Source organism: Mangifera indica, chromosome 1 (assembly GCF_011075055.1).
Source record: "Mangifera indica cultivar Alphonso chromosome 1, CATAS_Mindica_2.1, whole genome shotgun sequence".
Taxonomy (NCBI): Eukaryota; Viridiplantae; Streptophyta; class Magnoliopsida; order Sapindales; family Anacardiaceae; genus Mangifera; species Mangifera indica.
In genome coordinates, this window is record NC_058137.1 from 10,089,511 (window position 1) to 10,106,054 (window position 16,544).

Sequence of the window (16,544 nt, forward strand, 5' to 3'; positions counted from 1 at the left end):
AGGAATACTATAGACCGCCGAATAGATAGGAGAATCTTGGGTTGGAAACTTACCTTCATGTTCATAAATAATTGATTTAACCTTTTCAATCATAGAATCTCAATACTCATAAATGAAATAAAGACATGACTTATTTGCATCAGACACTCGAATCATATCATAAATCGGTGCAGTAAAAGCAAAAATGTAATTGACCTTTGCCCACCAATTCTCATCCAACACTTTATCACAAACATCTTGCTTTGCCTTGATCGTCTTTTCTATATTGTCCCCATTGTTTACTTACAATCATTGATTCTAAATCACCCTTAATTAATTTAAATCTTTTGAACATAACAACAACAAAAGTAAAACAAGTGTCTACAACTGAAAGTAATTTCAAATGACTAAATGGATTAAATATAGTCAATCGCATTGAATGGTTCATTATGAAGTTTTTAATTACCATAACATCACCATAAAGTTTTCAAAGTAAGTGGAAGTGGAAAAAGGGTTTTGGATAATTTCAGAAGGGAAGAAAAAGAGTGTTTCTTTGCAGATTAATTAATCTAAGTACAATAAGATGAGTGTGTTTACTATCCAATTTATGAATTAATTTTGGGTTAAGTGCAGATGTTGGAGACACCTCTTCATCTTTCTGCTGCTGCCAACAAGACAGATATAGTAAAATTTTTGCTTGAGTGGAAAGGAGATGATAAAGTTGACTTGGAAGCAAAAAATATGGCATGTGTTCTACAATAAAATTGACAAGGAAGCGCAAAAATGCTAGTAAAAGAAAATCTGTTGTATAGTTTGCGTTTTTGTTCTGTTGAGTTTTGCAGTATGGAGAAACTCCATTGCATGTAGTAGCCAAGAACGGGTGCAACGAAGCTGCAAAATTACTTCTTTCTGATGGTGCTCTTGTTGAAGCCAAAACTAAGGTGCTTTGTACATATTTGATCATTATATTCTCGTTCAGAAATGCTTCTCCTGAAAAATGTGAGAGTGATATATTTTTCTTCATTTTTTTCCACCATTTTTACATGCAGTATGGAGAGTGACACCATTAATGCTTTCTGTCTTACACTCAATTCGAGCTGAAGACTGTTCAATTGTCAAGACATTGCTCGAGCACAAAGCCGATTGTGATGCTACAGATGATGTATGCATTTTATATTCTAAAATAATAATTTTTTTTTTCTTGCTAGGTAGCAGAAATTGAAGTAACTTTGAATGCAGGAGGACATGAATCCTGTAGATTATGTTTCAAAAATCCAAGCTAATAAATGGGAAGTTGCTTGATTTAATACTCCCTCGTCAACAAGAGCAACGACAGAAAAAGTTACAAGAAGCATGTAGCAAGCAAAAAGAAAGGATGGATGCCCTCGAAAAAGAGCTGTCAAATTTTGTGGGTATGGATGAACTCAAGATGCAACTTCGAAAATGGGCAAAGGGCATTCTTTTGATTGAGAGGCGCAAGGCCATTGAATTGAAAATCGGCACTGCTGGAAGACTTCCTCACATGGCATTTCTAGGAAATCCAGGAACGGGTAAAATTGGAACCATAAACCCTAAACCAAATATTTTGTTTAATTAAATAATTTTTTTCATAATTGAGAGGTAAGACTATGGTGGCTCAAATCCTTGGTAGACTACTCCGTAGTGTGAGAGTTTTGGAAACCAATAAACTAAAGAAGTTCAAAGGACAGATTTAGTTGGTGAATATATTGGTCATACTGGACCAAAGACTAGGAGGAAGGTAGAACAATTAGCTTCCATATCATGTGTTAACATTGAAATAAATTCATTCATTAAAACTCTATATAATTTGATGGACTTGTATCCTTTGTTTACTTTAGATTTCATGTTTTATTTTGACAAAAACATTAATTAATTTAATTCTCAGATCAAAGAAGCCGAAGGAGGCATTCTTTTGTAGATGAAGCATATCGACTAATACCGGAGGAGAGAAGTGGCCGTGATTATGGGTTAGAAGCCTTAGAAGAGATAATGTCTTGCATGGACAATGGAAAAGTTTTATTCATTTTTGCTGGTTACTAACCTTTTTAATTTCAAATACCTGAGGTGTGAAGAATTAGCTAATTTTCTCCATATCAAGATGAAAAATCAGCCGAAGGATAGGTTGTTGTATGGATTTAAATTGCATTCAGATTGTACCGTGGACGCCATTGCAGAGTTAATAAAGAGAGAGACAATAAAAACACAGCGTATGAAGATGAATGGAGGTTTGGTGGATATAATGTTAAATAATGCCAAGGGGAATTTGGATCTTAGGCTTAGTGATGATTGTGCAGAGAGGGATGAATTGCTTACCATCAAATTAGAGGATTTTGAAGCAGCCATGGAGTTTATACCCGAATAAATGTTTGGCTTTATGCCTTTTTGAATATTTGAGTGTTAGGAAATTTCAATTTGTATCTGCAGTGAGTATTATAAGAATTTTAAATAATGAAATTAATTTTTACACTTTCCTTGTCATTCCTCTCTTTACTACTTACTACTATTTTACTCTGATAAACCAGTTCTGAATACCCTCACGATGAGCAACTCTTTACAACTGAGTTTTTGCACTGAAGAATTACATTATATTTTTCAAATGTAAAAATAATTTGTTTGAAAATTCATATAAAAATTTTTTTAATGATAAAATACAACCTGTCTGTGTGTTTAACATAAATGATGGTTCATCGTAATAATTGAGGACACTCACTCCTAGTATTTTTCCAAAACATGGACAAGTGAATTGTGTAACCAGCCATGCAAGAAAATGAGGTGGAGTATACGTCACCACCGCCGACCTAAGAACCGCCATGAAACCTGGCACGGATTCTCAGGATAGTATATACCTAAAATACCACTTGCTTTGGCCGCCAACGCCAAGACAACAAGGGTTGGTAGTAGACTTATTTTGGTGTCCTTTAAGTTTGTCTTCTACGAAAAGATAATAATGCCACTTTGATGTAAAAGAATTTAAGAAGGTCATTCATGATTTTCAGAATGTAATGAAGTTTGGAACCACAAGCACTCTTTTGTGATCAATGAAGAAGGATAATGATATTCGAATCTGTGAAAGATTCATAAGAACATGATAGATAAGTTAATTAATAAGAACAAAATTAGCCAGGTAATCATATTATAAAATAAAATAAAAAATAGCAAAATAATTTTTTAAATATGAATTGTAATGAGCTGTAGTGGTGGAAAATGGATGCAGGGTGGGTGGAAGAGAGTGGCAAATTGAATTTTTAAAGAAAGAAAGAAAGATTAATGGATGGTTTTGGATCAGTTTATGGATTTCTGTAAATACTTAAAATAGTCCAAATTACTCTTACCTAACCCTAATAAATTGTTAGCGAGAGTTTATAAGTTTATAGTCCAAAATGCGAACAAATGTGAAAACAATAAAATCGAGTAAGGCAAGACAACTTGTCGGGAAAAAGAATTAAGTAGCAGTCAATAGCGAATCTATATGTACATTATTGTTTGGCAACAAAGGCTGCGGGTTCTGCCTTGAATATTGTCAGGAAAGTTGACCAAAAATAGGAATGAATAATATAGAAAGAAAGACTTTTAGGGCAAATGAAAAGGAGGGTTGCTTTTGGCTCAACTTTTCTATCACTTAAACTTCCAGGAAAGCAATTCACTTGGATTTTTTCAAAGAACATTGACTAAAAATAGTGGTGAATAAAAGCCACATTTCGATAAGTTTATTTCACCATATATCACACGCTTTTTAATCCGATTACCGAATATTCCTCAAGAATCACTTTTTTCTTTTTTTTTTAATGAATTAAACTTTAATATTTAACTTAATTTATAATATTTATTTATTTTTATTAGTAAACTAGTGTTATAAACTCTGTGATGACATGTACGTATTTATGTACATCACATAAATTAAAATATACTTGCATCGTTATTAGATGAATCACCCAACAAAAGTTTCTCCAAATATTATTATATATAGTTATAAAAGAAATGGCGTGTGGTAAGTCATTTCAACAAATTTTCATTTATGATTGTCGGTACAAGATGAAAAGTGTCAAGGCCAAAGATGTAAAATCCCATTGGTGTACACATGGCTTGTATTTGCTTAATACATGAACATGTAAACTTAACTTGAAGTGGTTAACTTTAAATTGATAACAAGTACACCAAATCTAAGTAATAGATTCCCTCTCCTGCTCTTCGTATTTCATCTCAAAACATTTATGGTATTAGAGCCATTCGACAAGTGTCTATGATGGAAAATATTCAAGTATCCATTTTTTTATTCTTCCTTTGGTCCCGAGAAAGGTGTGGATTCCATGATTATCTTTACAAACCCTAACTTACAAAAAAGCTTTGCATCCCCTTCAATCTCCTCATCAGGTTTATGGACCATCTCACTAAAGCTATCAAAATTATTAGGTGTTGTCCAATGTCGCAAACCGTGATCTTGAGGAGCATCCCATTGGAGTATTACCTCAACCTGCTCCATTCATTCATGAGAGGTCTGAAGATCTTGACTGTTCAGCAATAATGGTAAAAAATTGTTAATCCTGAGTATGTTCTTTGGAAAAACATTGATAAGTTGTTACTTTGTTGGCTTATTGCATCAATTTGAGAGGAAATCTTTCTTGTTGTGTCTAAGTGTCACTTTGTGATTGAGATTTGGATTTTTTTAGAAAGAATTTGTTAATGCCTCAAAAACTCGAATTTTACAAATTAGAAACCTATTGCAAGCAACCAAGAAAGAAAGTCTTACCATTGAGAGTTTTCATGTTAGTGACTTAGAGCTTATCAACTAGATTCTTGATGGCTTAGAACCTGAATATGTTGTAGTGGTGGCTAATTTGATCACTAGGATAGAATCTAGTTTTGAAACTCTCAGTCTCCAAGATGTCATGTACATTTTGCAAAAGCAAGAATTGGGATGAGGGAAAGTCAACACTAGTATAAGCTCTAATATAGCTCTTGAGTTTCATAATGTAATGGTTAATACAACTAGTCTGATTAATCCACAACATCAATCTCTTGGTAATTATTTTGTTGAGCATCTAAGTCAGCCTCCCATAAGTTAAACTTATGGACAATATTGCAATGAATCTACTACTTTAATACCACCACAGAGTCAATTTTGGTCCACTTTTCAACCTGAACCATAAAACTTAGCAAACCATCCTATACATCAGCCTAGTTATCATTACAGTAATTCACCTATCATCAATAGAGGAAGAGGCAAGAGCAAATTTTCTACGAGAGATAGAATACTCTGCCAAGTGTGTAATAAGACTAGTCATACAGTTGTGCATGTTACTATAGGTTTAGCACCAATTACAATAATATTACCATCATACTCCAGTTCCTCATTGGTTCACCCACTACATTTGACTCTTTTCAACCAACTCAAAGTTTCAGGCAATCACTAAACCCCTACCAAACCAATCCCTATCAATCACACACTGATCTAAACCTTACATGTCCTTTCAAAATACAACCTCTACAACACCTCATCCACATCAATCTAACTCCATCTACATTTCTACTACTTCTCAAAATCATTCTCACCTTTCTAGCAATAATCATTAGGTTTATTATATACAGGATACTACACATCACCTCTCACAACTAAAATAAAAAATCTTGCCATTGTTCAAGACTACTATTGGTACATGGATTCAGATGTAACTGACCATGTAACTCATGACATATCTTAACTAACTACAACAACCAACTACCAAAGGAATGATCACCTTCAGGTTGGCAATGGTGATTCTTTAAACATTACTCAAGTTGGTCAAGGTCTTATCCCCATTTAGTTTCATTATAAAGCTAATCACCTTAAAAATGTACTTTGTGTTCCTTATATAACCAAAAATTTGCTTAGTATTTCAAAAATTACAAAAGATAATCAAGTTATTTTTGAGTTTTATGCTAATTAGTGTGTTGTTAAGGATAAACTCACTCAAACAATAATACTGTGAGGACAACTAAAGAATAATCTATATCAGTTTAACATTCTTACCTATACAATGTCTCAGTCCTACCTCAAAGATATCTCATCCCATTTCTACCCAAAAAATCTATTGCTTAACATATTGTGCACCAGTCATCTATTTCAAGCTCTGTCTTTAGTGATTCTAATAATTCTAATTTTGTTTGTGCTTATACTAAGTTGCTTTTGACTTTTCAATTGTGAACATTGTGCAAGATTTTGAATTGTTACATTTTCCCAACAAAAATAATAAAATCAAATCTTTTGTTATATCCAAAAGTGATGTTGATGTATGGCATAATAAATTGGGTCACCCAAATAGCAAAATTTTGTCACAAGTCCTTAAATCTATTGATACTGCTTTTAATTCTAATTACAATGTTTCCTTTTGCCATGCATGCCAATTAGGCTATTGAACCCCTAGGTGTTTTGATTATGTCAAAACTAAGTTTAAAGTTGTTAATTTATATAAGAAGCTAATTGAATCCATAGCATAAAATTCTTAAGATCAAAAGATAGACAAAATTTATGTTTTCAACTTTTCAAACATAAGACTCTCGTCCCCAAATGTTAGACATTTATCCTCTATGGGATGTCGGTTTCTTTGCTAATCTCATGCATGTCTTTGTAAATCTAAAGATCTCAAAAGTTTTGACAAATTAATAGGGACGCCCATTCCCAAAACGAGGATGTCCATCTCTATGATTAGGACGCCCATTCCCTTACCTAGGACATCCATTCCTCTATAAATCCCCCACATGTCCCTTCATGTTTGAAGTATTTTGGAATTAAATTCTAAAGGTGAAAAGAAGGATACTAGTCCTAGAAAAAGGTATGCTTATCCCTCGAGTGACACATTTCAAAAATTTGACTGTTAGACATTTGATTCAAAGCAGTCAAAGTTAGAATGTGTACGAGGATGCTCATCGCTCAAAATAAAATGCCTATCCCATGGTATTTTCAAGGCCAAAACATCATTTTCGAAGCTCAACAGATACATTATCCAAACCAACAATCATTTGAGCTATTTTAGTTATCCAAGGCTATAAATTGAAGACTTTTTAATAGGGAATAGGTTAGAGACTACAATGTAAAAAGCTTGTAGTCATTTGTTCTCTAATTCCTCTCACACATGGTCATAACTCAAAATTATTGAGAGATACATTTTTGCTCGTTTACTTGTATCAGCCTTGTAAAGGCATTCACAAACATTATTTTTCATATTCGAACACTTAGGTGAAACCCCGAATAACTATTGAAGTGGGTGAAAGCTCTGAACCACTATAAATCTTGAGCATTTTTTTTCCCTACTCTCTTTACTTTATGCATTATATTTATGTTATTCGTTTTGATAAATTGTTGAATATTATCTATGTTTGATTGCTTGAGTAAATTTGTTGAACATTGATATAGTTTGAATATTTTTGTTGAAATTGTTTGTAAAATTGTGATTGATTGAAAATTTGCTTAAGGAATTTTATTTAGTTAAAAAATTTTAAATAATCCTATTCATCTCCCTCTAGGATTATTAGCCATTTAAGGTTTTTCAATTGGTATCAGAGTTTAGACTTTAGGTTCATAAATTCAACAAATTTTAGAGTTTAAGATCTTTTTAAAATGGCTGGTGCATCTACCTCTTTGTTTGGTGAAGGAGATAACATTACTAAAGCACCATTGTTTTGTGGGTTAAACTACACTCAATGGAAAATTATGATGAAACTTCACATTCAATCTATAGATTATACGTTATGAAAAATAATTGAAAATGATGACTTTGTGCCTAGGGACCCTAGAATAAATTTACCTAAAAATAAAGATGATTTGATGAGAAAGATGAAAAATTGATGAGTTTAAATGCAAAGGTTATGAATATGTTGTTTTGTGCATTGGACTCAACTAAATTTAATAATGTATTATGATGTGATTCAACCTAAGAAGTATAGACTAACCTAAGAAGAATGGACTAACCTTCAAACCACTTATAAAGGTACAAAGCAAGTGAAAGAGTTCAAAATCAAGCTTCTCTTTCATGAGTATAAATTGTTCAAAATGAAATTAGAAGAGAATGTAACTGATATGTACAAGAGGTTTTCAAACTTTGTCAATGATCTTAGTAGACTTGGAAAGAAGTTTAAGGCCATTGAGTTTGTGAAGAAGATATTTCAATCATTACTAGAATAATGGAGAATGAAGGTGACCACTATTGAATAATCAAAAGACCTAAGCAAAATTGGTATGAATGAGCTTATTAGAAGCCTATTAACATTTGAGATGAAAAGAAATCCTAAGGAAGAGGAGACTAAGTCTAAGAAGAACATTGCTTTGAAAGTAGAAAATGATGGTGATGATTATTCAACAAATGAGGAAGATGTGAGTATTCTTGCAAGGAAATTCAATAAGTTTCTTTCAAGAAGCAAAGACAAGAAATTCTCCAAAACAAAATACAAGAAGGATAGTGACAATGAAGTTATATGCCATGAATGCAAGAGGCCCAGTCACATCTAACGAGAGTGTTCTAAACTCATGAAGAGGAGAAAGGAGAAGAAGTAAAAAAAAAAGTGCTTGTAGCCATTTAGAGCAGAAGCAACGATTCAAGAAATGAAAGTGAGTCAAAGCATGAAAGAGTCAATTTATGTTTTATGGCTATGAGCGAATCGGAGGGAGAGGGTAACAACTATAAAACTTACTCTTTTAGTAAATTTCAAAAAGCATTTAATTGTCTCATGGATGAATACAAATGCATGTGTGCTAAAAAAATCATTGAGAAAACAATTGATATGCATTAAGAATGATCATGAAAATCTCATTAGTGAGCATGCTAACCTCAAGAAAGAACTTGAGTTTGTTAAAAATAAAAAAATTTTAGCATTAAATGAGTTAGAAAAGCTTAAAGGTGAAAATGATGCATTGCTTGAAAAAGTAACTAAATCAAATGAGATTTTAGATAAACTCAAGACAGGCACAAAAAGATTAGATGAGATGTTTGCATCTTAAAGATGTGTATTAACAAAGAAGGCCTAGGCTATAATGGAATTAATCCTTTTACTAAATCATATAGGTCATTAAAGAATAATCATTTATTTTATTTAAAATGTAAATTTTGTGTTTTTTATTGGTCATATTGTTGGAAAGTATCTAATTAGGAATGAAAAACCATTTAAAATAAAGAAGGTTTAAGTTCCTAAAAAGACATTAAAAACTAACCTTGATGGAGCCAAAACCATTTGGGTGCCAAAGAAAACTTGAATATTTTTGTCGGTGTGTCTTATAGCATTAGAATTAAATGTTGCAAAATAAATAGCCATGCAAGGCACATATCTAGGTAATGGAGATAAGAGCACCAAGATACTTTGAAAATTATAATTTCGTCAAGATAAGAGCTTAGAATGTCAAATTAGTACATAAACTTTTCTCTTAATTCAACCATATGAGTTTGATTGTTGGTTGGTTAGTTGCTTGAATATATATTCTTTAATATACTTTTGGTTAAGTGCTCATTAATATGATGTTGATAATAATTGAATGATGCATTTGAATTAATTGAATGAATTCATTTGTATCTTGATTAGTATGTGATGATATTTGCATATTCTATTATTGAAATGTTTCAAAGATGTATGAATATGTGACATATGATATAAGTTTGATCGTTTAAATGCATTCGACGCTTATTGCAAAATTGAGTCAAATCAATGCAAACTTATGTTCAAATTTAGTCATAACTTGATCTACATAAATTCTTCTCAAAGTGAATCAAGATATTTAAGATTTGTATTTTGTGGTGTTTTGATTTAATACATAATTCGTGTGTTTAATTCATTGTTTTTCAACTTAAAATTTTTGAAAAATCATGTATCTCTTTATATAAATGTCTATTCATGATTTTTTGGCATATCATCAAATTTTGAGGAACATATTATTTTTGTTACTCAACTTATTCTCATGTTTATGTTAATTATCATGTTCATAGTTGTGAATGATATTAATATCTAAGTATCAATTTTGAAAATTTGTATAAATACCTAGTTGACATAGCATCTAACATATTTTTAATGCTTTTGATATTTTCCTTGAATATTTCTATTGATTATCTTGATGATGTTTTGAGTTTAAATTATATACTTTGAATTTTATTGACTTGAGAAGATATATTGATTGAAAAGGAATTTATCAAAAATATAGTGGACACCATGCCAAAATTTTTCCAAAACCTTATCATATGAACTTGCTTTAACATGAAAGCTTGGTAAATATTTTTGTCAATATAGACATTGACTAAGGGAGAGAAAGTTTTCAAATTAGTATTGCTTTAGCCTTTAATTGAAAATCAAATGAAAATTGTTCTTTAATTTATCTTCCCTCTATTATTGTTTTTTATTTATGATAAAAAGAGAGAGATATTGGTTAAGTTTAAAAAGTTTAAATGTCTTTATAAAATGAAAATGAAAAAAATGGGAGATTTTTTTAAGACCAAAATGAACTATATTGTTAAAGTTATGGGGAGTCTTTTAAGTGAGGGGAAGCTCTAAACTCTTTAAATGGTTTTTTCAATACTTAAACTTAAGTTTTGTCATCAATAAAAAAAGGGAGATTTTTGAACCCCTAGATGTTTTGATTTTGCCAAAACTAAGTTTAAAGTTGTTAGTTTATATTTATTAAGCTTACTAAGTCCATAGCATAAGATTCTTATAATTGAAAGATGAATGAAATTTATGTTTTCAACTTTTCAGTCATGGGATTCTTATCCCCAAATGTGGGATGCCCATCCCCTATAGGACACTGGTTTCTTTGCTAGTCCCATGTCTGTCTTTACAAGTTTGGAGCTCTTGAAATTTTTGACAAATGAACAGGATGCTCATTCTCAAAACAAGAACACTCATCCTTATGATTGGGATGTTCATTCCTCTATGGGTTCCCTACCTATCCTTTCATGTATAAAGCATTCCAAAATTGAATTCTAAAGGTGCAAAGAAGGTACTCAAATACATGAAAGGTACTTTAAGTTTTGGTTTATGCTTTAGTTCTAAAAGTTTGTTACAACTGAACTATTTCTCTAATGTTGATTAGGCTAGCTGTCTTTATGACAAAAAATCAATTACTGGGTATTATCTTAAACTTAGGCCAAATCTTATTCAGTAGAGCTCCATAAATAGAAGGTAGTTGTCTTATCCTCAACTAAAGCAAAATACAGGGCTTGTCTTATCCTCAAAAAATCAACTACTCTAATTATCTCAAATGACTACTAAAATAACATGGGTGAAAAGTCTGTTTACAAAATTAAGGTTGTAGTTCTCTGGTTCCCTTGTAATATGGTATGATAATTAGAATGCAAGTTCATTGATAGCAAATCCAATATATCATTCAAAGACCAAACACATAGAGATTGATGCCCATTACATTAGAGAACAAGTTACTAGGAAACAATTGGTCATTCAATATATACCCTCTGAGTATCAAAAGGTTGATGTCCTGACAAAGCCATTGGCTACTGGGAAGTTTGTCACACTAAGGGATGGTCTAACTCTATCTAGCTCAGAGAAATTTTTATTTGGAAAACTAGATCAAGTTACTAGTGCTACTTAGTATGAAAAGTTATCTGGTGATGAGGTATAGTCTTAAATGCAAGAGAAATATGGCCTCTGAAGGAGGAGTTTGGCATGTGCATATATGATTTAGAGTTATGGAATATAGTTATGGTATGGAGTTGTGATATGGAGATTATGAGATGTCTAAAAGTTGTTCATTTGCACTCTATTGCATTGTGCAAATATCATAGTATAATGCTTTGAAGTAGCATATGGAATTATGAAGTGAGTTGTGGTATAAAGTTATGATGTATAATGCTTCAAAGTAACATTTTGGAGTTGCATTGTGCAAATGTCTTCGTGACATGTGTAGGTATGACTTGAAGTTATGAAATACAGTTCTAATATAGTGGTGTGATATAGAGTTATGCAGTTTAGTGTTTTGAAGTATGCATTGTGTAAATATTTGAGAGCTGCCTATGTTAGAATTGCTTGTGTTATAGAATGTTAGCAGCTCGAATTTTGAATAATGAGTGAAGCCTTACTTAGGCTTTTCATAAAAGATTTCACTAGAAGAGTCATCACTAATAGAGGTTTTAGAGAGCTTAGCTTAAAGCAGGGTGTTGGTATAAGATATAAAATGTCGTGGCAAAAGATGTAAATTCCCATTAGTGTACACGTGACTTGTATTTGCTTGATACATGTATATGTAAACTTAACTCAAAGTGTTTATGAATTTTGTATATCAATTTTTTGTTTTTCCAAAATAATGAAAATATTTAAAAAGATGAAAATGCATTCGAAATGTTTATCTAAAGACACAAAGAAAAGAATAAAAAATACGAAATTAATTATCTACGCAACAACCCTGATTGTTAATTGCTGATTTAAACCCTGATTATCAAAATCGCTAATGTTAAAGCCTGATTTAAAAAAGGGACTCATTACCACTTTTCGCCAATTGTTTCTTTTTTTTTTTTTTTCTTGTTCAACTTTTAGACTCTGAATCGGACTACGACCGTACACTTCACGACGTCAACACAAGTCAAAGAAATGAAAAGGTTGAATTTCTAAACTAACGGGCCCTAAGTTGACCTCACTTAAACCTTATGATCCAGAGCCTTTATAATTTTAGGCATGCAGGGCATCTTCTGGGAAAAAGAGAAAAAACACAATAAAATAGAAATAGGCAAGGCAATTTCCAGGAAAAAAGAAAGATGAAGAGACAACAGAGATACAAATATTATTGGTGAGAATGAGAGGAAAAAGCTCCTTAATGCTTTTAAGAAACTTCGTTGAAAGCAAAATAAATGAGCACATAGAAGCTTTTAAGAAATGGAATGAAACCTCATTTCATAAAGTGAACATTCCAAATCTTGATTTTTCTTTTTTTTTTTTTAATTTTCTTCTCTTTAATCTGCTTAATCATTAAGAAAGAAGACAAACAGACATGGAGAATGGTCACGATAAACAAACATCAGGATCTGAGGAACGCAGAACCATTCATGACTGTGCTCAGTTGGGGGATATTGATGGATTTCAGAAGCTACTTCAGGATGATCCATCGCTTCTCAATGAAAGAAATCCATTTGTAAGATTTATATTTTTTCAGTGTAATTTTTTTAATTAACATGAATATATTCACTTGAAAGAATTGGATTTTGTCAGTTGGTTCTTTAGAAGAATTTTGATAAAAAATTGTCGTAAATGTTAAACGGGTCTTAGACAAAAAAGAATAAAGGTTTTCGAAATTAAGAATGGAACAAAAATTAAGTTTCTTCAAATTAATCGATTTATGTACAATTAAGCTGAGTCTGTTTGTCTTCCAATTTATGTATTCATTTTGTTTTAAGTGCAGATTTTCGAGACACCCCTTCATGTCTCTGCTTTTAACAACAAGACTGAAATAGTGAAATTTCTGCTTGAATGGAAAGGAGATGATAAAGCTGACATGGAAGGGAAAAATATCGTATGTGTTCTTTATTAATATTCTGGAGAGAAATCTAACCATGCAAGTAAAAATGTCATTGCTTAATTGGAAAAACAAATATATATTTTAGGTCGTTGATGTGTTGAGTCTTGCAGTATGGAGAAACTCCGTTGCATTTAGCAGCAAAGAATGGGTGCAATGAAGCTGCCCGATTACTTCTTGCTCATGGTGCTCTAATTGAAGCCAAAACTAAGGTGCTTTATAGCTGTACCACTTTTTTTTTTAAATGAAAACTGTGATTGTGATAATTTTAATTCAATTTTTTTTAATCTTTTTACATTCAGTATGGAGTGACACCACTAAATCTTTCTGTTTGTCATTCAATTCGATCTGAGGACATGTCAATTGTGGAGACATTGCTCGAGAATAATGCAGACTGTGATGCAACAGATGATGTATGAATTTTTATATTCTCAAATAATGAATTTATTTCTTGCTAAATGGCGGTAAATTAAGTAACTTTGGATGCAGGAGGGCCTAAATCCTGTAGATCATCTTTCAAAAATCCAAGAAAGTGGGAAGTTGCGTGATCTATTAGTCTCTCGTCAACAAGAGCAACGAAAGAAAAAGCTTCTTGAAGCATGCAAGAATCAAAAAGAAAAGATGGCTGCCCTCGAAAAAGAGTTCACAAATATTGTGGGTCTGGATGAACTCAAGTTGCAACTTCGGAAATGGGCAAAGGGCATTCTTTTGAATGAGAGGCGCAAGGCCATTGGACTGGCAATCGGCACTGCTGGAAAACTTCCTCACATGGCTTTTCTAGGAAATCCCGGCACAGGTAAATTTGCTGCCTACTTCATCTTTACTTTATCAGTTAAAAATGCTGCTCGAATACTGGATTTTTTTTTTCATGTTAAATAGGTAAGACTATGGTGGCTCGAGTCCTTGGAAGACTACTCCATAGTGTGGGACTTTTGGAAAGTGATAACGTAAAAGAAGTTCAACGGACAGATTTAGTTGGTGAATATGTTGGTGAGACTGGATATAAGACTAGGAAGAAGGTACACGACTTTGCTTTACATTGTCAATAAAATTATGTCAATGCATTTTAAGTATACAAAATGACACATATTTAATACGTGTTATTATATAATTAAATGATTTTAAATTAAACAAAAATGTAACATCTAATTATATGATCACATGTATAAATGTATACTCAAAATGGACATACATAATATTGCTTTTATATATTATATTTCAAATCTTAGAAACACACATTACAAAGATGTCTGGTTTATTTAAAGAAATTAAAATTTATGCATAGATTGAAGAAGCCAAAGGAGGTATTCTTTTTGTTGATGAAGCATATCGACTAATGCCGGAGGACGGTAGTCCTTGTGACTTTGGAATTGAAGCCTTAGAAGAGATAATGTCTTGTATGGACGATGGAAAAGTTTTAGTCATATTTGCTGGATACAATGAAGCAATGCAACGTGTAATATCTTCTAATGAAGGTTTCAGCCGAAGGGTTACAAAGATTTTTAAGTTTGAAGATCTGAGTTGTGAAAATTTAGCTAATGTTCTCCATATCAAGATGAATAATCAAGCCAAGGATAGCTCGTTATATGGGTTTAAATTACATTCTTCTTGTAGTGTAGATGTCATAGCTGAGCTATTAAAAAGAGTAACAACAGAAAAGCAGCGTATGAAAATGAATGGAGGTTTAGTGGATATAATGTTGAATAATGCTAAGGGGAATCTGGATCTTAGGATCCATGATGATTGTGCAGAGAGAGATGAATTGCTTACTATCAAGTTAGAGGATTTGGAAGCAGCTGCTAAACTTTTACCCCTCTGTTAGGCTTCTGTATGCTATTTTGTTTTAAGGTTATGCATTTATAATTATAATATTTGAGTATTAATGATCAATGATGAGTTATTACATGATTAAATTATAGTTTAATTTTAATAAAAAATTATTTAATCACATGTTAAAATATTATTATTGATACTATTTAAATTTATACTCATTACAAGTATACATAATAATATATTATTGCTTTGCTTTGAAGTGTTTTAGCTATGTGTTAGTCAAATTTTTCATTTCATTTTCAATAACTATATTAATTACTTGGGATGAAGAAATCTCAACTCTTTCTTTTCATTCCGGTATGTATTATTTTGTTTTTTTTTTTTTTTTTTGTTTTAACATTTAAGAAGTTGTTACGTTGGAGGAATCAAATATTGGCATGATGGAGAAAATTTAATTTTCTTATCTGGAGGGTATGCTAAATCTTGGAACTTCAATTTCTCTACGGTATTTTGCATATTTGTGATGATGTCCTACATATACGTAGTTCAACGGTGTGATATTTTTTAATTGAAAATTCCATTCAAACACATAAGTATAATATCATAAGAAATGATATATTAAAAAAGAGTCAATAACTTAAAATTTTTTTACTTAGATTGAGATACTGATTTATGGTATAAATTATAATCCATTGCAGAAAAACTGTTAACACGGGTATGCAAAATAACTACTTGTAACTTTCTATTTACCAACCGTTATGTTGTTTCTAATCAAAGATTGTAAAATTTACCGTAAAAAAAAAAAAAAAGTTGGTGTAATTGGCCTTTCAAAAAGTTTGACAAAATTTAAAGTTGTAACAAGAAATAGGCCAAAAGGCTTATTCTGACCTAAGTTTTAGTCTGTACCTAAATGCTTACCTACTAAGTTTTATAAACATAAATATCCATTTCTTAATTGTTAAAGTTAATAAAATCAATTAAATTTAAGGGTTTAATTGTCATTTAACTAATAATATTAAAAAAGTAAAATTTTATCTTGTTTTCACTAAGTAATTTTAAAAACTAACAATTTTTTCTTCAAACTTAAATTCTGAAAATTTACATTTTCCTATAGGGTTTCAATTTTTTCTTCCTTCTTCGGCAAGTAAAATCTGACCAAGAATCAATGACACTCTCTCTTAGTCCTTGGAGACAACAAATCGATGGAAACAATGAAGAAGATGAAGGGCGTTCAATAGATACAACGAATCAAAATGTGTTCTTCACTGCGTCGAATTGACTTCGTCATATTAGCCAA

At 31.5% G+C, this 16,544-nt stretch overlaps 1 protein-coding gene and 1 pseudogene across 1 annotated transcript; both read left to right on the plus strand.

The window, feature by feature from the left end:
• The first annotated feature begins 612 nt into the window (after positions 1–612).
• Positions 613–2,387, plus strand: LOC123230333 (annotated as a pseudogene).
• A 10,477-nt stretch (positions 2,388–12,864) lies between these two features.
• On the plus strand, positions 12,865–15,316 carry LOC123230327 (protein CfxQ homolog). Its single transcript, XM_044656503.1, has 7 exons — positions 12,865–13,093; positions 13,361–13,471; positions 13,588–13,686; positions 13,777–13,887; positions 13,964–14,270; positions 14,354–14,493; positions 14,760–15,316. Exons 1-7 carry the CDS (start codon positions 12,953–12,955, stop codon positions 15,294–15,296), a joined length of 1,446 nt encoding a protein of 481 aa, XP_044512438.1. The 5' UTR covers positions 12,865–12,952; the 3' UTR covers positions 15,297–15,316.
• Positions 15,317–16,544: the final 1,228 nt, after the last annotated feature.

Excerpts from the sequence above, each read along its gene's own strand:
- LOC123230327 (XM_044656503.1), top strand. The coding sequence starts at position 12,953 with ATGGAGAATGGTCACGATAAACAAACATCAGGATCTGAGGAACGCAGA. Across the intron at positions 13,094-13,360 it reads TCAATGAAAGAAATCCATTT|ATTTTCGAGACACCCCTTCA; the intron begins GTAAGATTTATA and ends TTTTAAGTGCAG. Across the intron at positions 14,271-14,353 it reads TCTAGGAAATCCCGGCACAG|GTAAGACTATGGTGGCTCGA; the intron begins GTAAATTTGCTG and ends CATGTTAAATAG.